General features: G+C 41.6%; 1 protein-coding gene across 3 annotated transcripts in view; it reads left to right on the top strand.

Moving 5' to 3' along the window:
* Positions 1–559: 559 nt before the first annotated feature.
* SRCIN1 (SRC kinase signaling inhibitor 1) overlaps positions 560–25,844 on the top strand; it is a 115,896-nt gene continuing 90,611 nt past the window's right edge. For 2 of the 3 annotated variants that reach the window (XM_051994666.1, XM_051994668.1), the window contains exon 1: positions 560–806. In XM_051994666.1, coding sequence (XP_051850626.1) covers positions 683–806 — 124 coding nt within the window. In that variant the 5' untranslated portion in view covers positions 560–682. The remainder of the gene's footprint in view (positions 807–25,844) is intronic. The other variant, XM_051994667.1, reaches the window with a different exon arrangement.

Here is a 25,844-nt window from a genome sequence, read left to right on the forward strand (position 1 = left end):
GGTAAGAAGGGCAGGGAGGCTTTTAAAAGGGCCCCTAGGGAAGAAGGGGGTGTGTTTTACCTCCCTTGCGAAGGTTGCCAGGATATGGGGCCTGATTTGCCCCCTGGGAAAGAAAACCACCCGGGAGGCCTCTGTCCCGGAGAGTGAACTCCAGAAGCCATAGCAGCGACAGGGAGAAATCAGGGACCGAGGCATGCTGATAGTCTTTCCACTTAGCACAGAGGGAGAGAGTCTAGAGAAGAGGAAGGATGGAAAGTAGGGTCATGGAACCTATTCTAATTCTCCACCACCTCGACCTCCTCCCCCCTGAGATCTTGGATGGGTAGAGGGCAAGAAGGAGCACGAGGCAGGCCAGCCTCTGGTTGGCCAGGGGGTCTAGGAGAAACTGGTGGCTGGGTACTGCAGGTAGGAGTTGGCTGGGGTGGGGTTAGGGAGGAGAAAGGAGTTAGGTTTGCTCCCCCCCTTTATGATACGTCAGAGGCTCCCCAGCTCTAGGCTCCCGTTGGGTGGGGGAGCAAGATGCTGGTGGAGGCGGTGGGGATCAGGTGGGCAGCTGGGAAGCTCAGCAGTCAGGGCTGTGGTGTCCTGGTGCCTGGGGTGCCTGCATACCAGTGTGTGTGTGTGTGCTGGCTGGGCAAGCTGCCCCACACCTCTCCACACCTCCCCCTCCTCAGCCTTCCCCATGCAGCCTTGGCACTGTCTCCGGCGTTTCGCCCTGGCTTGGTGGGAGAGAACAGTGGAGGGCAGCCACCGGCCACCCAGAGAGGAGGCAGGACAGAGAGAACCAGGGGGCCGAGGGGAACAAGGTGAGAGGAATGGGTGTGTTGGGGGGGGGGACCTGGCCAGGTATATTTCACTTGAGAAAATAGAGTTTACCTGAAGCTGGAAGAGAGTAACCCTTTATCCTGGGCTTTGTCCTAGTTCTAGTAGTTCCAAGCTGACCCTGCGGTTTTCTGCTCAACTTGGGGAGGGAGAAAATAATTCCCTTGGCCTGTGCTTCCCCCTACCCCAGCTTAGGGATCTCCGGAGATACCTAAAGGAGTTAGTTCTGGTGTGTGTGCGTGTATATGTGTACCTGGTGGTGATGGGGGGTGATGGTTATAAGTTGAAGTATTCTCTTCAGAGACAAGTGGGAGCTTTGACGGAGAGGGAAAAAAACCAGGGCTCTCGAGTTTAGTCTCAGAAGAGCTTGACTGAGTGACCTTGAACTTTGCAGTCTCTGCCTCAGTTTCCCCTTCATGCCTTTTGCAGGTGCCAGGGAAACCGATCGGGAGTGTGAGAGTAGTTTTCACAACATAAATGTAAAATGTTAATATTATCGTTGTTATTATCAGCTGTAATTCCCTCAGCGGCTGTTGTGAGCAGTTGTGTGAGTGAAATTGGGGTTGTTTACATTTGTTAAGTGCTTGGAGATCTTTTCAGTGGTAATGACTCAGAGCTGGTATGGTGGTTTCTCTTCTGCTTTGTCGCCTTGATTAGAGAGGGTATCTCTGTGGGTTCCAAGGATAACTTCATTCCCCTCTCTCCAGCTTCTCTCCATCCTGGATTCCCCTGGCATTCAGGCGTAGCTGGCACCATGGTGCCAAAGTCTCCACCCTGGCTGTTTGCCACCAATGGCTCTGGGACAAGAGGGTCTTTGTCCAGCTACCCCCCCAGCCATACTCCTTCCGCCCTCTCCCCCACAAAGGTCTGGTTCTCTTTGATGCTCCCAACATGGGGTGGGGGTGAGGGAACATTTCCCCCCAATCTGGTTCTGGCCTCTGGGGTCCTGGAGGGGCATCTATTCAGGCAGTGGTGCGAAGGGGAAGAAGGTGTTTATTTGAGAGAGGATGTCTTTTGGGAAACCCTGATGGTTTGGAGTGCCTCCTTTTTGAGCTATCTCCTTTCCCCCGTCCTATCGAATATATCTGCTAAACTGAGTGTCTGCGTGTGAGTGGAAGGGAGGCTTGGGGGGCAGAGAGGGTTATAACATTCTTTATTCCTTACCGGTCCCTTAGGAATGCCCAAGACCGGGAGTACCAAGATCTAGGGCCTATAGATGACTCTAACCCTGACCTAGGAAAAGGGTTTAATTAGCATAATTGATTTTACCCCTGACTCTGAACTTCCATCAGAATCATGTGGCCAGAGCTGGGGTTCAGTGTCAGGATTGCCATCTGCCCAATGCCAGCCATGGTATTCCTTGTTTCGGTTCTGCTTGGGATATAGTGGCAAGAAATTAGCAGTGTCTAGGAACCCTATTTTGGTTTGGCATGAAATTGGTCCCAGGCAAGGGACTGGGGATATGAGCCAGGGGCACTCTGGGGAGAGGGGGGTCGTGCTTAGCCTCCTTGAAAGAGAGTCGGGGGAATGAACTGAACAGAGCATTTCTTTCATGCCCCATCTCATCCTGCAAAGGACCAATGGGCTCAGGGTTCCTAGAAATGCCTGAGATTTATGAGTCAATGTTGGGGAGAAGAGACGATGAAAATGGGTGTGTCTGTTTAAGGGGGCTTTTGGAAGGAAGAGTAAGCAATTCTTACTTTGGAAGTAAGATGATTCATACTGGGAGAACTGGGGAGTCAGAGATGCAGATCTAGTGCCCCTTCACAAATGTCTTTCTAGGAAATACTTCTTATTTCAGGGAGGGGTGTGTGGAAGAACTGCTTTCCCTTCTTTCCTGTTTGGGAGGCACAGAGAGGGATAGTTGCTTGCTCTGGGTAGCCCAGCTACTAAATGGCTTAGCCAACGTAAACACCAGAGTCTCATCAGCACTCGAGGTGATGGGGAAGAAGGGAGCAGCATCCGTCTGCTTCTGTCTTAGGCCACTCAGGCAAGGAATGGAGCCAAGCCCTTTCCGAGCAAGCATTTCCTCCTTCTCCCATTCTAGAATGGCCCAGAGTGCAGGTGCAGAGTTTTCAATGAGCCATTCAAATGTCAGTTTAAAAATTATTCATGTGCTTCCCTGGGTCCATGTGAGGATAACAAAAAATCTGGCCATCAGCAGGTTTGAGGGCAGCTCGGGCTTTTCTCCCCTTCCTTCCCAGGCTACGACAAGCTGGGAGATGATGGCTTTGGATTTTTTGGGGAAACAGCAAGGCCAAATTGGGAGGAAGGGCACATTTCCCGAGTGCCTCTAGAGGAGCTGGGTGAGTGGTATTGGACTAAGGGGCATCAGGCTGGTATCCAGGCTTACTGCTCTCTCTTTATCTCCCTCCTCACATGCCCATTCTTCCCTCATTTTCTCCTCCAAACCCCACCCCCCACTGACGGGTCCCAGTGGCTTTGGGAAGGTGGGTTTCTTGCTCTGTATCTGCTCTGTCTCTGTGCTTAAATGCTTCTCTGTCTTCATCTCTCTTTTACCCTGTCCCCCCGTCTCTCCGTCTCTGTGGCTCAATCTCTCTCCTTCTTCTGACCTTCAGTTTTGATTCTTTGTTCATTTTCTCTGCTCTATTCCCCAGTCTCCCCCTCCTTCTCAGTCTTTCCCCCCTACAATTCTCTCTGTGTTCATCTCATACTATCTGCTTCCTCCTCTTCTGTCCATTAGTTTTGACATCTGTTCCTCTGACTCCTCTCTTGTCCCTCAGTTTCTTCTCTGTCCCCCAGTCTCTCAATTTTCCCCGTTCTCTATTCCCTATTCTTCCCTTCTTATTCCCCTCTGACACCTTTCTCTGTCTAACTCTTACCACCCCTTTTACTACCTCTTCTCTGTCCACTAGCTTTATCACTGTCCCTCAGCGTCTTTGTTTTCCTTAATCTTCTCTTTTCTCTGTCCCTCAGCCTTTTTCTCCTTTCTCTATTCCCCATTCCCCTTTCCTCTCATCCCCCTATCTTTCTCTGTGTCTCTCTTACCATTCCTTTACCACCTCCTTTCTATTATTCTCCGTGTCTGTCCCTTAGCTTCCTCTCTTCTCTCTCTCCTTCTCTGTTACTCAATAAGCCCCTCTCGTCCTTCAGACTTCCTCAGACTCCATATCTTCATTCCCCTCTTGGCGTTCCTTAAACATTTCCTCTCTGCCTTTCAACTTCTCCTGGTTCCTCACTGCCCTCTTTTCTCTGTCCATCAAATTTGTCATCTATCCATCAGGCTCCTTTCTCTCAGTGCTTCTGTATTCCCTCCTCTCAGCCTCTGTCTTCCTTCATCTGAGATTGGTCCTTGCTTTCTAGGACTGTCTGGGAGGTGGAGCAGTCAAGTGGGGGGGGGGAGTAGCGGAAGGAGTCAGATTGATGCAGACTATTATGGTCTGGCAGGTGCCATGGCTATCCTCAGCCAAGCGGAAGGGGGCATGCTGAGCAGTTAGTGATGGTGTATGTGTGTACGTGCTCGTGTGTGTGTGTGTGTGTGTGTGTGTGTGTGTGCACGCGCACGCGCGCGCTCGAGTGATGGGGTAGCCAGTTATTATGTTCCCCTCCTCCTGACCCATCCTCCATTTCTCTGGGACCACAGCGGGCACCTTGCCCTGACATTGTAATATCTCTCCTCTGCTTCATAGACTTCAATTATTTCCCTGGTCTCCATCATCACAGCAGATTTATTATTATCTGCTACCTCTGGTCTCAGTTCCCTCCCCCCTGCATGTCTCTTTGACTCTTACCCAACCTTCCCCTCCCCCTCCCCATGCTCCAGTTCTTAGATTTCTACCATCCCCTCTTTTCCACCCTCTCACTCCAGAAAACCCCAGGACTAAATAGGTCCCACCGGCCTGAGAGACAGAAAGCATTCCCTGCCTCCTCCCACCCATCAAGGCTTTGGGCTCTACTACCCTGGGGATCTGATGGGAATGGGAGAAAGTCTTTTTTCTCCCTTATTCTCCCAGAATAATTTCTTGTCAGTGGCTGATCCTCATAAGTTTTCCCTGGTCCTTGAGGTATCTGATTTTGCGGGCAGTGCTTTGCTCATCATGTTTATTTGGTATATTATAAGGACTTTTAGACCTGTAGTCTAGAGATCTGGATTTGCCTCTTAGGCTGTTAGCTCTCTTTGTAACCTTGGATTAATCACTTATACCCCTCGATCCTCAGTTTTATCCTTTGTAAAATGAGGGGTAGTCTGACTAGACCTGGAGTTCTTAATCTGGAGGCTATAGATACACCCGGACTAGAAGGGTGCTAAAATCTCTTCTGCCTCTGGCATTTTGAAATTAGTCAGTCGGTTACCAAATATTTGTTAAATGCTTGCTGTGTTCCAGGCATTGTGCAAAGTGCTGGGGATACAAAGAATGGCAAAGGCACAGTCACAATCCTCAAAGAGTTGATATTCTAATGGAGGGGAGGAGGGTGAAATGACAAAATATATAAAAAACAAAATAATCACGTACATTTAAATATATTCAGTACTAATTGAAGGTAATTTCTGGGAGATACAAAAGAATGAGACAGACTACCTTCAGAAGATGGGATTTGAGTGATTCTTAATTTGGATATAGTAGAGGGAAGAAATTGGATAGCAACAGGGGATGGCCCCCATAATAAGGATTTCTTTGATTTATCTGATGAAAGAAAACTAAGGTCAAGGGCACTTGACAGACGGGGATAGAACTGAAGAATCCTACCTCTTGGTCTTCCTTAGGGAAGCTTGTCTTATTGACTTCCTACATTCCAGCTTCTCAGAGGGCACATATATGCTGGATTCTCAGAGTGAAGGGAGGAGTCCCAGTTATCTCCCTGACCTTGATCACCATTATCTGATCAGTGGACGTCTCTGTAGCTGGACAGAACTATTGTTTACCAGGCAAGTGACCCTGAACAAACTACTTTCCTGTTTCTTTCTTAGTCATTATGAATGACATACTAATTCAAGGGTTCTTAACCTTGTTGTGTGTGTTCTAGACCCTTTTAGCAGTCTGGTGAAGCCTATGAATCCTTCCCCCAAATAATAGTCTGTTAGACAAAAGATGTCACTCTTTCCTCTTTCAAATTCATAGATCCCCTGAAATCTAACCATGGACATCAGGTCAAGAACCCCCGGTGTTCTCCAAGGTCCCTGCCAGCCCTGAATCATGAAAGAGTTGGATCATAATTGATTTCATTCCTTTTTCTCTCCCCCACCCCATCCCCAGCCCAGCAGCAGGCAGCCAGTGCATTAACAAGCCTCAGAGAAAGGTGCCAAGCAAGAGTTGTCTATAGCTTTGTTGAAGTAGCTAGCCAAGTCTGACTTCCTGAAATTCTCTTTCTGGCAAGAAAGCAAGAAGCTAGGGCTGGGGTCTGAAGTCTAGGCAACCGGACAGTCTTCTTTCTCAGAGTTCAGGCTACTGAGTGGTTCCACTAATTTTTAAAAAAAGCACTGCCCCACCCCTTATATTTTCTCCTTTATTTGTTCCAACTAGTGAACCACACCCCTCACCTCTTACCCATCAAGTTGGGATCGATGACCCAACACAGGGATGTGTCTGCCCTGCAAGAGATTATATCCCTAAAGATTCTAGGGGAAACAGAGAGGCTAAGTATTTTTTAGACTTCCTACAGATATCCTAACCTCTCATTGTCCTAATCTCCTGGAAGAGATGTAGAGCAATGCAAAATCTTCTATCTTCTCTAACAAGTGAAGGTGGAAAGGAGGAAAGAATTGGGAGATCATAAAACAGATTTCGATCCAGCAGAGACTTTAAAGAGCTTCTTGTCTAGTTTTCATTTTAAAATTTTTATTTATATTTTTTGTTTCTTTATTACCTATATTTTTCTTTGTAAGCTTTTCCCTCTCTCCTCTCACTGAGCTATTCCATATATAACAAGTAATTTTGTTTTAAGAAAAATTAGGAGGGCAGCTAGGTGGCGCAGCAGATAGAGCACCAGCCCTGAAGTCTGGAGAACTTGAGTTCAAATTTGACTTCAGACACTTAACACTTCCTAGCTGTGTGACCCTGGGCAAGTCACTTAATCCCAATTGACTCAGAAAAAAAAATTAGGAAGAAAAAGAATAAGCAAAATCAACCAAACATAGAAAAAGATCTGAGATCATATGTAATGTTCTATATCTCTGGACTCCCCAAACCACCTCTGAAAAGGAGTGGAGGAGGAAAGTGAAAAGTGTTTTTCATATATTTTCTTTAGGGCCATGTTTGCTTTTTGTTATGTTGCAGTACCCTCTCCCCATTTAAAAAAATCTAAATTTTTATGAATAAAAATCTATTTTTCTTTCTTTTATCTCCCCCATGTCATTGGAAAAAATTATAAAAGAAAAGTAAAATCCTTGTAACATATTCATAGTCAAGGAAGACAAATGTTTTTGCATGGGCCTTGTGGCAAAATTATGTGTCTCAATTTTCATTCCAAGTCCATCGCCTCTGTGGCAGGAGGTGAATAGCATGTTTCAACATCTCTAGAATAATGCTTGGTCAGTACATTGATCAGGGAATTATTTGTCTTTATAATGTAGTTGTTATCGTATACATTGTTCTCCTGATTTTGCTTGCTTTAACTCTGTGTCAGTTCATACAAATCTTCTCCTTTCTTTGAAATCATTCCTTTCATCATTTCTAATGTTACAACATTATTCCATTACATTCTTAAACCATAATTTGTTCAGTCATCCCTCAGTTGGTGGATATCCCTTTAGTTTCCAATTTTTGACTACTACAAAAAGAGCTTATATAAATATACGTAGGTAATTTTCCTCTTTGTTCTCTTGATAGGGAACCATAGATTTAGTAGAGGTATCAGGTGGATTAAAGTATATGTCCACTTCAGTTACTTTTTGGGCATAGTCTCAAATTGCGTTCCAGAATAGTTGTCTCTCCCTCGCCTATTTTTAACAGATGAAAAAACTGAGGTCCCAAAAAGTCAACTAACTGGCCACCATCACAGAAGGACCAAGCATCATAACTCAAGTTCTCTGAGCTCTCTTTCCACTGCTCCTCATTGGGAATGACTCAATACTGGCCCAAAGGAGACCAGTAAAAGGTAGGATTAAATGACCCAATCTGCTTGCTCCTTAGTAAGCTCTTCTATTGCTGGTTTCACATGTTGTTTTAATTACCTTTAATTAAGTAGCTAGGTAGGCTAGTGGATAGAATGCTGGGCTTGGATTCAGGAAGCCTGGAATTCACTTCCTACTTTCCATACTTCTTCGCTCTGTAAATAGAAAAGTTTAAGTCTATGTAAAGTGATTCACAAACCTTAAAGTATTTTAAAAAATGCTAGCTTTTATTACCAAGTCAGGTATCAGCTGGTTTAATAGAAAAGAGGTTTTTAGGAAAATACAAATTGAGAGGACCTTTACCTGATTCGATTCTGGCTAAAAGAAGAGGGAAAGTCAGAGGACTTGAGTTTAAATTTTGATCAGCTTACCCTCTCTGGGCCTTGGCTTCTTCTAGGAAAAATAAGGAGTTTGGATGAACTAATCACAACCTTTCAGTTGTGAGTCAAGATTCAGAGATAATCTGGGGCATTTCTTTGTTGAAATCCCTGGAATTACCTGAGACAAATTCCTTTTTGTGCTCTATTGGAGTAAAAGGATAGCAAAGGTTTTTTTAATGAAAGCAGCTAGATGAAGTTGGAACAGAAGTGAGTGCAAAGGATAATGTTGTAAAAAATTATCCAGGCATGGGTTCTGTCAATAAAGTTATAATTAGTTAAAAAAAAAAAGGCAGCTAGATGGATTGGTGGATAGAGAGCAGGGTCTGCAATCAAGAAAACCTGAATTCAAATCCAGCCTCAGATACCTACTAGCTATATGATCCTGGGCAAGTCATTTAACTTCAGTTTGCATAGAAGATAAACCACTTCAGTATTTTTGCCAAGAAAACCCCATAAATATAAGGTTAGAGAATCAGACATGACTGAATGATAACAACCACAACATAGCATTTACAGCTTGAAATCATCTCATGAATTCCACCTCTCATTTTACAGATGAAGAAACTGAGGTGCAAAGGGTGTTCAAGGTCACGTAGGAAGAAATGCCAGAGTCTGCACTATATGCAATGAGACCAGCTTGCTTTTAAGCTAGAGGAAACTCAGCCTTCCCTCTGATCCATCAGTGGCCAGACATAGGGAGGAGAGTCTCGGAAAGGAAAGACTAAAAGTCCCCCAGGAGATCATTTCAGATGCCAGTTACTATCTCTGTACAAAGCACCGGTATGATTCTGATTCATTTTTAACAGCTTCTTTCTTGCTCCAATGCCTAGCACGGTGCCTGGCACATATTAGACACTTAATAAAGGCTGATTGATTGTATGTTACTTGATACATTTAATTCAGCTCAGCCTTATTGAATGCCTCTTGTGCCTAAGGCATTGTGCCATGGATGTGGGTACAATAGAAAAGGGACAGGATTTGGAGTCAAAAGACCTGAGCTCCAAGTTCAGTGCAGTCATTGACCAGCTACAAGATCTTCACTTCTCTGGGCTTTTGTGTCCTCATCTGTAAAACGAAGATCCTGGTTTAGATAATATCTAAGGTCCCTTCCAGTTCTAAATCTATGGTCCTATCACATGATATAAACTCTGCTTTCAAAGAGCTTACATTCTAAAGGGGGCGGGAGAGTCAGAGATTCACACTATTTGGGGTATGTTGTGATTAAGATCAAAGAAAAAAATTTGAAAAAAATTTAAGGAAGAAGAGATCACTTTTAGTTAGGGGTTTTTTCATTTGTTTGCTTTTTTATTTTTATTTTTGTGAGGCAATTGTGGTTAAATGACTTGTCCAAGATCACACAGTAAATATTAAGTGTCCAAGGCCAGTACTCCTGACCCCAGAGCTGGTGCTTTATCCACTGTACCATCTAGCTGCCCTGAGATCACTTTTAAATAGGAAAATTCTGCAGAATTTCCCAAAGGAGCTAGTTATTTGAATTGGGTCTTAAAAGGATTTTTTATTTTGTTTTTGAAAAAAATTATTGCTATTTTTTTGTTTTTATATTACTTTCATTTCACAGTATTTCCCTCTTCCTGCTCCTATCCAGTGAGCCATCCTTTGTAACAAAGACTTTTATTCTCACTGTTATTTTATTTTTCCAAATACATATATAGAGAGTTTTCAACATTCATTTTTGTAAGACTTTGTGTTCCAGTTTTTTTTCTCTTTCCTCTCTTACCACTTTCCTCCCCAAGACAATCTGATGTAGATTGAATATATGCAATCGTTTTAAACATATTTGTTGTATTGTACAAGACAAATCATACCAAAAGGGAAAAAACATGAGAAAGAAAAGCAAACAAACAAAAAAGGTGAAAGGACTATGCTTCCATCCACATTCAGTCTGCATAGTTTTCTGTGGTTGCAGATGGCATTTTCCATCCCAAATCTATTGGAATTGTCTTGAATCTCCATATTGCTGAGAAGAGCCAAGTCCATCATAGTTGATCATCACATAATTTTGTTACTATGTACAATGTTCCACTGGTTCTGCTCATTTCACTCAGCATCAGTTCATGTAAGAGACTTTTTTATTTAAAGAAAATGGAGGAAAGCAGTTCAACAAAACCAACCAACCAACAAATTAACCTAGTTTTTGAATATATACAGTATTCTACACACATTGTTCTCCACCTCTTCAAGGGAAAAAACAAGCTACATTTTCTCAACACTTCTCCAGGCTAAGGGAAGAGAAGAGAAAGATTTTGACAGACTGAGATGAAAAGGAAGTGCCTTCTAGGCATAATTTTGGGCAAAGCATTTTGTTGAAGAGTAATAAACTAATCCAAGGGTGCAGTGGTGGAGTTTTTAGTTTAATCATGTGAATTTGGGCACATCAGCCTCTCTGGACTTCAGTTTTTTTCCCCTCTAAAATCAGGGTATAAGACTAGGTAATCTCCAAGGGCTTAAGGTCAATTTGACCTTAATTTGACAAGCTGAGTCACTCTGGCAAATTACTTTATTTAATTCTACCTTAGTTTCCTTATCTGTAAAATGGGGATAATAATAGCACTTCCCAGGGTTGTTGTGAAGATCAAATGAGATGGTATTTATAAAGTGCTGAGCACAGTATCTGGCACACAGTTGACACTTAATAAATGTTTCTTCCCTTTTCTCCTTTCTCTCCTACCAAGGTCCCTTTCAATTCTAAATTTATGACACTTTTAGGACAGCTGTGTTTTCTGCCTTCCCATTCTGTCCTCATTCTCCTATATACTGCATGGACCCTCCTCTTACTGTGATTGATAGTCCTTGCCTCATCTTGGCTCTAGTAGGGAAAGTCTGCAGGACATAGCGAGTACAAAGTTGACAACTAGGCAGATATGAATGGGTAGAGGGGCCCCTGGGGCTAGTAAAGGAAGAATGAGTGCCCGAGAAACCCTCTCTCTCCTCATGGGAATCAATAAATAAGGTTGGATTTAGAGCTGAAAGCAGCATCACTGATCATTTAGTCTAATTTCCTTATGTTAGGAAAATTGAAGGAAAAAACAGGAAAGAAAAAAGAGAGAAAATAGGGGAAGTGACTCAGTCAAAGTCAGACTAAGATTTTTAGAACAGAACAAGAGAACAGCTAGGTTGGGAGAAGACTGACTCAGGGACCAGGGATAGCGACTTCCATCTCATTCAACTCCTCAAGCCTTAATGGTGAGCTCTTCAGAGTACCTCCAGAGAGGGGAGAAGACAGTTCCATTTAGTATCACCACTTAGATACCCTTCTCATCTCGATGTCTAATTTCTCTTAATCTTACCTCCCAGTTCCCTTCCTGCTCAAATATGTGGGTTTAAAAACAACAAAATCTTCTACTCTTCCATTTTCTCTTTTTAGCTTCCTTATCTGATTTTCTTTCATTTATGCTGCCCGGTTTACTTTCATTTATACTGCTTGGTTTCCTTTGGCTATGTTTGTAGACTGTGAACTTGGCCTATTAAGGTTTACCTCTCATAACCCTGTGTTCTGTACCTAATTTCACTTTTTAATCATAATTGGAGCTGGTACTGTTTATTTGTTTATTTTTACTAATTCTTTTAAAAAATTCTTTATCATAATTTTTAAAAAATTATTTTAATTAATAGAATAAAACAAGCATTGTACAATAAAAATAATTGCACACAGAAATGCCAATCTACTATACACAACTTGCTACTCCTTTCAAATATACAACAAAATTATTATGTAAATTTCCTTTTTTTTTAGTTAGAGATAGCTACTTAGACCCAAATAGGCTCATATCTATATTAATATCTGTGTGTGTCTGTGTGTGTAAAATTATTCTATACATACTTCCAGTTTCTTCTCTAGATGTAGATAGCATCTTTCTTCATATCTTTTATAGTTAATTTGGGTATCTATAATATTCAAAATAACTTATTTGCTCAAAATCATTCTTAAAACAATATTGCTGTTATTGTATGTAATGTTCTCTTGGTTCTGCTCATTTTACTCTTCATTATTTTGTGCAAGTCCTTCCATGTTTTTCTAAAATCATTGAGCTCATCATTTCTTATAGCACCAGGAGTATTCCATCACAATCATGTACCATAACTTGTTCAACCATTCCCCAACTAATGGGCATCTCTGCAATTTCCAGTTCTTTGCCATCACAGAAAGAACTGCTGTAAACATTTTAGAGCATATAGGTTCTTCTCCCTCTTTTCCCCCCAGCCCCTCACCCTAATTATTTTCAGATATAGTAGCATTCCTGACCCAATCAATTAATTAACTGACTAATTTCTCACTCATTCCTTTTAACAAGGATTCTCCCCTATACCAAAAAAAGTAGATAAGCAAAATAAATAGAAATGATCATTTTTGAGATTATATGCCTCATTCAGTCCCTGTAACCCACTGCTTCTTTACCTAGAATGAAGAAGTAGGCTTTATCACTTGTCTCATGTGGTCAAGACAAGTCATTGCACTGATCTGAAGCTTTTAGTATTGTTTTCCTTTACTTACTATGTTTATTGTGTATTCTGGTCTGTTGGCTCTATTTACTTAGCCCAGCATGAGTTCATGAGTCTTTCTAAATTTCTCTGAATTCATATTTGTAATTTGTAATGTAATGCATTAATATTTCATTGTCTCAACATACCATACCTTTCTGATTTTTTCCCAAATTGGTGAATACTCACTTTGTTTTCAGATTTTTATTATCACAAAAAATACTGCTGTAAAATATTTATCTTAGTATTTATAGGCTCTTCCCTTCTATATTTGACCTCCCAGTGGAGGTCCCACGAATGCCTGAGTGATTATCACTCTGTATGAAAAGGTGTAAAGAGTTTAAACATTTTTCTAGTGCTGCTCCAAATTGTTTCTGGTCTTTCTTTGTCCCTCTGTTTCATTTAACTGCATGTGAACTGTGAGTAGAGATTGAGAGAAAGATGATGTGGGGCCAACAAATTTTAAAAATTATCATTTTTGAATCTCTGAAGAGAATCATTGACTTATTCATCCATGGAAAACTAGACTAAAGCAAATAAGTCTGCACTATATCAGAAGTGATCCAGTTTAGATCTCAGGAAGGCTTGCTAGAGGATGGGAAACTGAGGAAAGCTGTGGTGTTTTGTTTTGTTTTTGCATGGAAAGAAGAGGGAAAGTCTCTCCAAATCCAGGAACATGATTCTAATTCAGTTGATTTAATTAATAGCTGATAATGACTGACATTTAATTAGTAGCTGATAATAGCTAGCATTTAATTAATAGCTGATAATAGCTAGTATCTGTGTAGCACTTTAAGGGGGCAAAGCAGTTGTTATTTTATTTTTTTCTTATAACAGCCTTGGGAGGTGGGTGTTATTATTATATCCATTTTGCAATTGAAGAAACTGAGGCTGAGAGAAGTGAAGTGTCATTCCTAGGGTTCCATGTATGTATTTTTAGTGCCAAAAAATCTATCCCTATCCTACATCATCAGTAGATATTTGTTTTTGTGATAGGTCAAGCCAGATATTTTACAGTGAAGACACAAAGTCTTCTGACATTAGTAAGAGAGTACCATTTTCAAACCTTGCCTAGGGTTTTCAGACAGCTTGTCCCAGTCCTGCTGGTGGGTTAGAATCTATACGAGCAGGGAATTAACTATTTCTTCCACATTTAGAAGGCTGTCTTCTCTCCTTTCTATTCTGGATCTAGGCTTGGGTCCCAACCCCCACACGAGACCCTACCCCCATCCAATCTGCCTGTTGTGGGGGTGAGCTGACAGAAGGGTTTGGATGACTGGGAGCTGAACCTGCTGTTCCCCCTCTCTGCTGAGGACAAGATGAGAGGAAAGAAGCCCACGCTACAGTGGGCGAGATTGAGGTCAGATGGGATGAAGGACTTCCGAACTGTTAGGCTGGTCAAGTAAACCCTGGGCGGGAGTGATTAAGATTTTATAGTCAATTTTTTCTTGAGATCTGAGGAAAGGGGTGTGTGTAAGGACTGTAATTTTTTCTAGAGACAGGGGCCTAGCTGAGATGACCTTTGCAATGGCTTTAGGAGTATTTTAATAAAAACCAAGGTAACCCTAGATTGAATTCCTTGTGAGGGATGGAAACTACAGTGGAGAGAGTACAGAGATATCCTAATCAACTTCCCTAATCCCAAAATCTAGTTGATAGAAATAAAATGAAATGAAAAGGTTATTAAAAATGGAGTAAGGGGACTTATTTTCAAGTCTCAACTTGACTTCCTCACTAGTATATGACTGGGGGCAAATCACTTTCCTTCTTGGAGATTCATTTTTCTCATCTCTGAAGTGAAAGACATGGATTGGATGTTTTCTAAGGTCAATTCTGACCCTGTCACTTCAGTGCTCAGAAGACTTTGATTGTTCTCTTTTTCCTCTCGTCAAAAATGCAGATGCCTCAGTTTAAGCCCTCCACTGGCTGGTTGCATTTTGCCTTTCCAGATTTATTTCACATCACTATTCTTATCATTCTTTGGTCCAGTCTATTTACTGTTCCTTGAATTCAGTACTCCATTCTGTGTTCTGCAGTATTTAGAAAGCACCCACGTTTTCACTTCTGCCTTTTAGGATTTCTAACTTCCTTTGATACTTAGCTTATATGCCATCTCCTATGGAAGCCTTGTTGACAAAAGTTCAGGTAGTCAAAGCTATGGGTTTTTTGGTGCAATGTATGGTTGTGAGAGTTGGACAAAAAGAAAACAGCACCATAGAATCGATGCTTTTGGATTGTGATGCTAGAGAAAACTCTTGAGAGTAGCCTTGGACAGCAAAGAGATCAAAACAGTCAATACTTAAAAGAAATTAATTCAGGCTATTTACTGGAAGGTCAGATACTGAAACTGAAACTTAAATATTTTGGCCATATAATGAGAAGTTGGGACTCACTGGAAAAGACCCTATTGTTGGGAAAGATTAAAAGCGAAAGGAAAAGGGGATGACAGAGAAAGAGATGGATAGATAGAACAGGAAAACAATGAACATGAACTTGGGCAGACTAGAGCTAGTGAAGGATTTCTAGGCTTGACTTGTTATCATCCATGGTGTCACTAAGAGTGAGACATGACTAAAAGACTGAAAAACAGAAACAGATGAAAGCCTTTCCTATATCCCTGATACTTGATCCTCAGATGTACAATGCTTTTGTATGTACTTGCTTATTGTTATATTCTCTTCCTCAGTAGAATGGCAGCTCTTTGAGGGCAGGGACAGTTTTTAATTTTATCCTTTCATCCCCAGGGCCAAATAGAAGCTAATTAGGTTGGATCTTGAGAAGGACAGTAGAAGGTTTTGATATATTGAAAGTGGCATAAGAAATTAAAGGGGAATTTTGGGGAAGTTTTGCTGGCAGACAACATATGAACCAGCAGATGATATAGAAGAAGTTTAGAAACTTAGAAATACATAAAATATATGAGTAGTATTATATAATATCAACACATTTTATCTTTTTTTGCTGAAGCAATTGGGGCATATTTTATCTTTTAATACCATAATAATTCAGATTTATTCTCTGTTATGGAGAGCCAACATTTTTTTCCATAAATTTTCCAGACTGAGAAGGTGCTGCACCTCTAACCCCAGCAATGTGAAAAGGATAACTGTAGTTTTTGGCTTAAATTGCCCTCTCTCTTCTGGGACAAAATATGACTCTCCTCTGGAAAGTAAATAAGAGATTGTTTCCAAGTATGGCTAAAAAGGGAGAAGAAAAAAATGTGTTTATAAAAAGGGTTCCTTCCCTTCTCTGGTCCACGAACAATCCAAATCCAGAAAAGAGATAGATCTTCCTTTTCCTTTCCCCCAGTGCAAACAATGGTAGTATGACCCAGTGGAAACTGATCTTAGAGGCAAGACCCTTGGTTTGAATTCCAACTCCACTACCTCTTAACTAAATCACTTTACCTCTGGACGCCTCAGTTTCCTAAAGTATACAATGAGGATGAGAGCACTCAAAGTGTTTATTTCAATTTGATTCAATTCAACTGACACGATTGTTTTGTAGTCCTTAAAATGCCACCTAAATAGGAGCAATAATTAAGAAAAGTAATCAGTAATCCCAATAATAACCAGATCTAGTTTTGGTTTTCCTTCTTGTAGGGAAGGTGGGTAGCTGTATCTTAGTAGGAATTTTTAATTTTAAGAACCCAAATATTGTTTCTGTAAATGCTGGGAGCCAAAATTTGATCTGGGTTTTTCTGGGTTATAGTTGTGGCTAATCCATATAAAATATAAGATACTTGAAGGCAGGGAATATCTAATTTTTTTCTTTGTATTCCTAGAAGCTAACTGTGCCTATTACAAAGTTAGTGATGAATAAATCCTTGCTAAATGAATGAATGAATGATGTTCCATCCTTCCTACTCACTTTTCCTGCCTTTATTTCTATAAGCCCTGAGATAAAGTGATTCAAGCTTGAGGTGTGTTCATATAAGCCTTCCTTTTCTTGTCTTCCCACCCATCCACTCCTTAATTCAATAAAGGATATTAAGTATTTATTTGCTATGTGCAGAGCATTGGATTTACAAAAATGCCACCATACTACCCTTTAAGAACTTGCCTTCTGTGGATGAAGGGGTGTGGCAGAAATGATATGGCACATATAAATCCAATATAAGATACTTTACTAGGTGTGGTGACATATACCACTAATCCCTGCTGCTGGGAGGTGAAGGCGGGTGGATTAGATGAGCTCAGGAATTCTGAGCTGCAATGAGCTGACTTGATTGGATGTTCCCATGAACTCTGGCACCCATATAATGAATTCCTGGGATCAGAGGACACTGGGCTGCCTCAGGAGAGTTAAACCTACCCAGATCAGAAAGTTAAAAGATCAAAGCTCTTATGCAGACCATTGTGGGGTTTAGAGCCACAACCTATGAAGGGCTGTTGTAATTTCAGCCTGGGCAAAATGGGAAACCTGGAAGAAAAAAAGGAGAAGGAGGAGGAGGAGGAGGAGGAAAATATAGATAGTAAGACAAGTTATTATGAAAACCCAAAGTTTTCATGGAAGATGTGCTACTTTCAATTGGTCTTGAAAAAAGAGAAGAATTTTAATTGACTAAAATGTGGAAGGAGTGCTGTCCAGGTTTGATGAAAACATTGAACAAATACTTGGAAAGAGAAAAAGGAGAATACAAGCTTGGTGATGGCTCAAAATTTAGAAAATAGACTCCATGAAAGAAAATTGTATGAAATAATACTGAAAAGGAAGACTATAACCAGATTAATGCTAGGCAGTTGTGTGGCTAGAGTGCTGAGCTTGAAATCAGAAAGATCTAAGTAAAAATCTACCCTCACATATATACTAGCTGCATCACTCTGGCCAAGCCACTTTTCCTCTGTCTGCCTGAGTTTTCTCATCTACAAAATGGACAATAGCACTTGCCTCCTCATGCTGTAAAGTACCTGCAGATATTAGCTGCTATAGTTGCTCTTGCTATTGTTTTTGGGTCAAGGAGTTTTCATTTTATCCTATAAGCCAGGGTTTTTTACACTTTTTCCATTCATGACCCCTTTTGCCTGAGAAATTTTTATGTGATCCCGGATATTGAGGTATACAAACCAAACTTTACTGATAATACATCATAATTTTGTGACCCCCCCCAATTCAACTAAGAGATCCCTTGTAGGGTTGTGACCCACAGTTTAAGAAAAACTGGGCAGTATGGCAATAGGAAGCAATGAAATTTTTTGAGCTGGGGGATGGTCAGACTATTGCACTAGAAAGATCAGGTTGACAACTATCTGAGGAACTGGAGAGAGGAGACAAATTAGGATTGTACCAAACTACTGGGAGTGAGGGGTGATGAGGGCCAAAGAGCAGCTAGTAACAGTGTGGGTAAAATTCAGAAGGCATGAATCTGCAAGATGTTATAGAATTAAAATAAATAGAACTTGGCAATTATTTGGAGGATGAGAGAGAGGAAAGGATCAAATGTGACTCCTAGGTCTTCTAGGTTTTACATTCAAATAAGGGAACAAACATTTATTAAGCACCTACTGTGTATCAGGCATTGTGCTAAGTCCTGGGAATGCAAAAGAGAAAAAAACTCCCTGTTTTCTTGGAGCTCATAGTCTACAAGCTAAAGTCAGAGAAAAGGCTCTAAGACTGAAAAGTGAAAAAATGGAGGTTTCAGCTCAGGAAGAATAGGAGACAGAGATGAAGAGGGATGAGGGATAGCCAGTAAAAATGTCTGAGTATAAAGTAGGCCAAGTCATTGGATCTTAGAGAACAGAGAGGGGGATAAGAAATGAGAAGACCATAAAGATAGGAAGGAGCCAGGTTACAAACGTTTTTAGAAGGAAGGTTTTATATTTGATCCTCGAGGCAATATTCAGTCACTGCAAATGATTGAATATCAAAAAGACATGATGCTTGGGCTTTAAGGAAGATCACTTTGACAGGTGAGTGAAGTACTTCCTGATTTGTAAACCCATTGTAATCCCTCAGGAAAACCTAAATTCCTTCCTTGGTACATAGTAGGCGCTTAATTAATGCTTATTGAATTGAATATTGATATCCTGGGTTTAAATATGGAAGTTTAGATGAGGACCAAGTTTAGAAATGGAAGATAAATTCTGAATTTGGTATGTGGAGTTTGAAGGGCCAGTAGACACTTCAAATATAAATGTCCAGCAGGAATTTGGAGACACAAGAGGGGAGCTCAGGGCTGGAGATCAAGATTCAGGATTCATCCACATAGCTGTAATAAAGGAATGGAGTGGATACAATCACCAAGAGAAGAGGGCCTAGGGTGATGTTGGAGCCCCAAGGGGGGCCCTCAGACAGAGAGATCCCACAGATGTCATTTATGACCTTAGAGGTCATTTACTCACAAAGCAGACATTCAGGCTCTGCTGGACCCAAATATTCTAGACTCATTCCCCACTCTCACAAATTTCCCCCCAAAACCTATTTAATTTTTGAACACATATAAGTTATTAGATTCTTTGGATATTTCTAATAATTTGGTAATTTTTCTGACCTCAAGCCTACATTTGTCAATTGCAACTGTCACCCATTGTGCTAAATTTTTCTTCTTTGACCAGGTAACACAAGGTTAATCCCTTTTCTGCATAACAGCCCCTCAAATACTTAGAGGACTGCTACTAGGTCCTCTCTTCCTCCCTTCTTTCCCCCCTTCCCACTTATCATCTTTGGGTTAAATATCTGAATCTTATCTCAAGGGCTTTTACCATCTTACCTTATTTTGGAAGTTCTCCAGTTGCTCAATGTTCTTCCTAAAATATATAGAACTCAGATCTGAATCAATATGATCTATCTGTGGCCAGATAGTCTTTATTGTTCCCTTCCTAGTCTTTAGGCATGTTCTTCTCTCTTAATTTAGTCTCCAATCAAATTTGTCCTTTCCCTTATCATATTCCACTGCTGACTCACATTAAGTTTAAAAAAATTTTTTTTTCACATTAAGTTTCTAACCTATTAAATATCCATCCCCATCTTTTCTAGTAACTGTTTGTCAAATTGTTCTGTCATGTGTCCCATACCTTATGTTTTGTAAATTTGTTTTTTGAACCCAAGTGGAAAATTTTGCATTTATTACTAGTAAATTTCATCTTAGCTTTGGCCCAGTGTTCAACTTATCAAAACTCTCTGATTTCTTGATCTGGCATCCAATAAATTAGATATCCCTCCCAACTGTGGGTCCTTAGAAAAGAGAACGAGATTTGTTCAGAGTCTTAGCCTCCTAGAGCATCTACCTGCCTCAAGTCTCCCCCTTTCTAATTTAGTTTCTATACCTAAGTAATATTCCTAAAGCATAAGGGTGGCTATGTCATTCTCTTGCTCCAAACTCTCTTGGCTCCCTATTACCTCTTGGATTCAAGTGCTTTGGTTTAGCATTTAATATCCTTTATAGGGCCTTAATCTCCAACCTATCTTTCCAGGCTTTTTATATAGCCTTATCCTTTCTTCACTTTATGGTCCAGAGAGACTGACCTTCATGATTTTCATATTGAACCATCTATCTCCTTTCTCCATACTTCTACACGGTCTGTACACCGTGCCTGGTATGTATTCTCTTCTCAGTTCCTCCTAGGATCTCTTATATTTTTTCCCAAAGCTCAACTCAAATGCCATCTCTTACATAAGGCCTCTTCTGACATCTCCCTCAGGTGCTACTCATTACCCTCAAATGACCTCGTATTTATTTTATATATTCTTATCTATGTATATGTTGTCTTCCCTATGGAATATAACTCATTGAAGACAGAAACTATGTTGTTTTTGGATCCCCAATCTCTAGTTAGTCCCTGACTTTTTGATCTATATCCAGGCAAGACCTGCTTTTGGTGAAGTCATGAGGGCTTTTTGGGGTTTCCTTTCTCTTTTTCTAGATGCACTATGACCATTCTTTTTAATATTATGTCCTAGAATCTAAAATTCCCCCTCTCATTGAAATTGAGCTCATTGGTCCTGAGTTTGCAGAATCCATTTTCTTTCAAAACAAAATTGGAATGAACTTTCCCCTTTTCCTTTCTTATATCATCTCTCTGTTATTAATAATAATCTTTCAGAGATGACTGACAGTGATTTAGTTGTCTTGTTCTTCCAGGATCATATTGGTTGACTAAATTTATCAAAGGAAGCTCAGTGGTATCTTTTTTGTTGATTCACTTTTTGCTCATTCGTGTCTAACTCTTCATGGCCTCATTTGGGATTTTCTTGGTAAAGAGACTTGCCATTTCCTTTTCCAGCCCATTTTACACAGGAGGAAACAGGGTTAAGTGACTTGCCCAGAATCACACAACTGGCTAGTAGGTATCTCAGGTTGGATTTGAACTCAGGTCTTCTTGAGTCCAGAATCAGTTTTTTATTCACTCTACCATCTAGCTGCCCCTCATGGTATTGCGGAAGAAAAAGGCGATTTGGGCAGCTAGCTCTATTTTCTCTGGGGTTCTTTGTCATGGTTTCATCAACTCCAGGCAACAGCAGTCCTGGCCCTTCCCCGATAGTCATCTTTTCCCCAATGTAGCTGGAAAGGGGAGCGATCTTTTTTTTTAAATCATTTTGCACCAGAGAGACCCATAGAGGAGATCCAAATAGATACCCCCAAAGGGGAAGTCTTCAGAGAGATCCTACTGAAGGGGCCCTAGACAAAAAGAGTCTTGAGAGGAGATCCAACAGTAGGGCCCCCAAACAGAAATTGCACAGAGGGGTCCCCTGCCAGATGCATGGGCCTTGATTGGAGAAGTGGGATGAGGTGCCCTATTGGGATCCATCTCTATTTCCCCCAGAGGGCAAGAAATAATTGTGGGTATGGGAGAATGCACGCAGGCACAGCAGGCATTCCTGATGCTGCCTCAGGCATCAGCATCTGTCTTGTTTGGGGAAAAATTAACGATCCCGGCATCATTTGGAAAACATTCCCTGACTCATTTACACCAGACACACATATCCCCCTCAACCTCCCTGCCGCGGCTTGATCTACCACAGCCCAAGTAGGAGTACAAAATCTCTGTCCCTGGTGGGGAGGGCACCGAGGACCACAGATCATCCTGGACTCCAGGTAGACTGGAGACAAACTTCCCTGTCACCTGGTTAAGGGTCAAAGCCTTTACAGGCAAAGCTGCAAGAGCTCCAAATATCTTAGAGACCATTTCGTGGAATCCCCTCATTTTTTACATTTGAGGTCAGTGAGACCCAGAGAAGGGAAGAAATGGCTAATGAGAGGAGAGCTGAGGCCTAAATCTAGATTTCCTGACTCTTAATGCAGTGTTCTTCCTGCATCTTTACTTCCTTTTAGGGAGGGTGAGTCTAGAAGGTTGGCAGGGCCTTTATGATTGGAGGGAGTGGGGTAGAACTGGAAATGACCACTTCTGTTCTGAAGCAGCATTTTCTACATGCTTCCAACACTGCTCTCAGCTCCTTTGCTGCCCAGGGGATCTCCAGCACCTGCTTTCAGTTATTATGATTTCCTTCTGGGAACAGGCAGGGAGATTTGGTTGATAATGAGAGCTTCCAGCTTGCTTCTTTGTGAGGTGGGGGTCCCCTGTGACAAAGAGTGGAGAGTAGTTAGGGAAGTGACAAAAGGGAGGCTCTGACCAACCTGTCTCTCATCCTCCCCATTGGATGAAGGAGAGCATGTTAAGAACACTTCAAGGATGATGCTTGACTAGGGTCTGCTTCCCCCTCTTCTTTTCCTTTATCTTTCACCCTCTTTTCCTGACTTCTCTTTCCCTCCTCTCCCCTTCTCTCTCCCTTCTTTCCTTTTTCTCTTCCTCTTCTCTCCCTTTCCTTTCTCCCTTCTCCTTTTTTCCCTCTTCCCCTTCTCTTCCCTTCTTGTCCCTTTTCCCTCCCTTGTGCCCCCTTTTCTTCCTTTTATTTCCCTCTCTTCCATCTCAAAAGAGGAAAATGTATCTGGAAATTAGCTTCCTCTACCCCAGCCTCTATCCCCTTCTACTTTACTTGGAGTTGGGATTGACTTGAGTCCTCACTAGCAAGAGTGGGGGTGAAGAGAAGCAGGCGAGGAGCTCAATCAATCAAGTAGTCAACTAATTAGCATTTATTAATCAACTACTATATTCCAGACATGTTTCTAAGTGATGGGAATACAGAGACAAAAGTGAATACTCCCAAGTGAATAGACTGAATGACATGGTTGAATTTATTGAGAGCATGTATGTTCATGAGAGACAATGGGGCATAATGGAGGGAACCAGTCTCAGAGTCCCTTCTCTGACACATCCCTATTGTGTGACCCTGGACATGTCACTTAATTTCTCACAGACTCCAGAAAGTTCTCTATAACTATGTGTTACTTTGAAGTTACATTGCCAGTTTTCAAGGAATTTACCTTCTAATAGGGGAGACAAAATGCCTACCTAAAGTTATATACAAGATACAGACTAAAGAGATAAAACCTTAAAAGAGGAAGGCAGTGGCAGCTAAGGGATTAGGAGAAACCCTGAGCAAAAGGAAGGGCTTGAGCTCTGCTTTGTCCACTATCCACCATCTTGGCTCCATTCTGCTTTGAGTTCAGTCTCGAGGAACCAAGGATCCAGAGATGCTGATGAGGAGGGAGGGAAGTGCAAACATGAGGGACAGATAGTACAAAGGCACTCTTGAGAAATTGAGGTTAGACCTCAAGAAGAACATCCCAGAAAGGAGACATCAAAAAATGCACCTGCAACTCCAAAAAGGAGTGGGGAAGACTTGGGGTTGGAAAGGAATCTCTAGACTCTGGAGAGATTCTTCTTCCAGGGTGGTTGAGCCAGATTGTTGGAAGATGGATAAAATGAACAATCCAGGCCAGCTCAAGGGAAAACTATATCTCTCTAGTTTTCTAATCCATGAAAAGTTCATTATTCTCATAGTGAGCTTCAGCCTCATTTCCACCCTACTGGGAGCATACTTAACCAGGAGAAAAGAGAGTTATGGGAAGAAATGCTTTACTGAGGAGGAATCAGGAAGATAATGAGGGGGAAGAAAGCTTGGGAATTTCATGGATTTTGTTTGCCTGTTCTTATTTTCCATCTATCCCCCAAGTCTACCTCTTTCAGGAAGACCTCCAGGACTAAGTATATTAGGAAACATTATCAATTCTCTCCTGCTATTCAGTCTCCAAACATCTGGGCACAACAGCTGCTTCTCCCTAGGAGGCCCACGTCATGGGTAATCAGTGGGAAAATTGGAAAGATGGAAATGGCAGAGGGCTCTAAAAACGCTTTCAGAGAAACGTGATTTGGTTGTGTATCGGTCTGAGTCAGTGGAGTGAATGTCTGACATAATGCATACAAGAGTACATGTCTGTGCCTGGGTGGGTTTATGTGTAAGCACACAGGAAAGGTTCGGATTCTTTTCTGCCATTTTTTCCTACTAGGGACAGAAGGATATGGAGTCATCCTGCAGTGTGAAGGGAGCTCGATCAATCACTTAATTGAAAAATATTTAGTAAGTACTATGTGCCAGATACAGAGCAGGTTCTGGGAACAAGAAAGAAAGGAAAGAAGGAAGGAGGGAAGAAAGAAAGAAAAGAAGGAAGAGAGGAAGGAAGGAATAAAGGAAGAAGAAAGAAAAAGGAAGGAAGAAAAGAAACAGAAAGAAAAAAGAAAAGTAGGAAGAAAGGGGAAAAGAAAGAAAGGAAAGAAGGAAGGAAGGGAGGAGAGAAGAAAAAAAGGAAAGAAAGGAGAAAGGAAAGGGAAGGAGGGAAGAAGGAATAAAAGAAGAAAAAAGAAAAGGGAAGGAAGAAAAGAAAGAAAGAAAGACTGCCTTCAAGTTACTTATATTCTGTTAAGAGAATGACATAGGAATAATTTCTAGGCAGAAGTGGGAAATATAAGGAGTATAGAACTGAGAGTGGACATAGAGTTCCGGCCCCTAGAGATCTCAGTGGACATCCATCTATATGAGGGATATGAAATTTAAAGATGGAGGATAGACAAAATGACATCTGAAGATCCAGGGCAGCTTCTTGAGGGCAAAGGGCAGATGATGAAACTTCTCATAAGGCTCCTAAGGGGTGTAAATACTCATCACCAGTACAGTATAACAGCCAGTACTCCTTCCAGTAACTTCATGGAGTATTTTGTACTCTTCTCGTTCTGTGCATGAAAATGCAGGGAATGGGGCAAATGGAGTAAGACTTGGAAAGCTATTAGTAAATTGGTTTTTAAAAAGCTTTTCATTGCTGAACATAGTGTCCCAGAGCATCTACCAACTCCCAATTCTTCCAAAGACTCTCCATCCCAGACCCCATCATAGAGTATTCAGATCACTGTTGTTCACTTCTCCAAAAGAATAAACAAGACAGGGGACTTCTGGGGAAAGGATGTGTTCCCTAGCATCCTATTTATTCAGTCCATAGGTATATAAATTTTTGGTGGTGAGAGCATGGATTCATAGAGTCCAGGGGGTTGGAATCTGTCCTTTGTATTTCTGGAAAGAAAGAAGAGTTTTAACCAGTCAATTTCTGGAGACCATCTGTTCTGGGGAACTTGTCTTTGTTTTGTTTGTCTCTTGTCTGTCCTCTGTTCAGTGTGTGTCTGTTCCATCTCTGTCATCTACTCCCTTACCTGATAAAGCCCCTACTTTGACTTTTATTCTGATTTCCCTCCCCCTATTTCTCCAAGATCCCACCCCCATACCCAGGTCTTCCTTACCTAAAGTGCCTCCCACTCTCAGTGCTTGTGGCATCTATGTATGTCACCGAAGGACCTGAGAACTTCCCCCTTCCCCTCCCAATGTTTGTGGCATCTATGCATGTCACTAAAGACCTGGGAGACTTCCCCACCCCGTGATTTCCCATATAAGAGATTCTCCCCTCCCTGCACTATCCCTGTCCCTAGTACCAGACCCTCCCCCCTTAGCTGGAGTCCACTACCATGAAGGCTTGATCATTCATGAGTTTCCTCCTTTCCTATCCCTTACCCAGGGCTCCAGCATGCAGCGGGAGGGAAGCCAGGAGGACTCTGTTCCCTTTGTTTAAAGTCTCCAGGTTAGTAAAGGAGAGGAAGAGGCAGCAACTCCCATCCCCTTCACTCCTTAATCTGAAATGCCTGACTCAGGAGGCATAGAGCGCATCTGAGTAAGTGGGGGCAGGAATC

This window comes from Antechinus flavipes, chromosome 4, assembly GCF_016432865.1.
Source record: "Antechinus flavipes isolate AdamAnt ecotype Samford, QLD, Australia chromosome 4, AdamAnt_v2, whole genome shotgun sequence".
In the NCBI taxonomy this organism is placed as follows: Eukaryota; Metazoa; Chordata; class Mammalia; order Dasyuromorphia; family Dasyuridae; genus Antechinus; species Antechinus flavipes.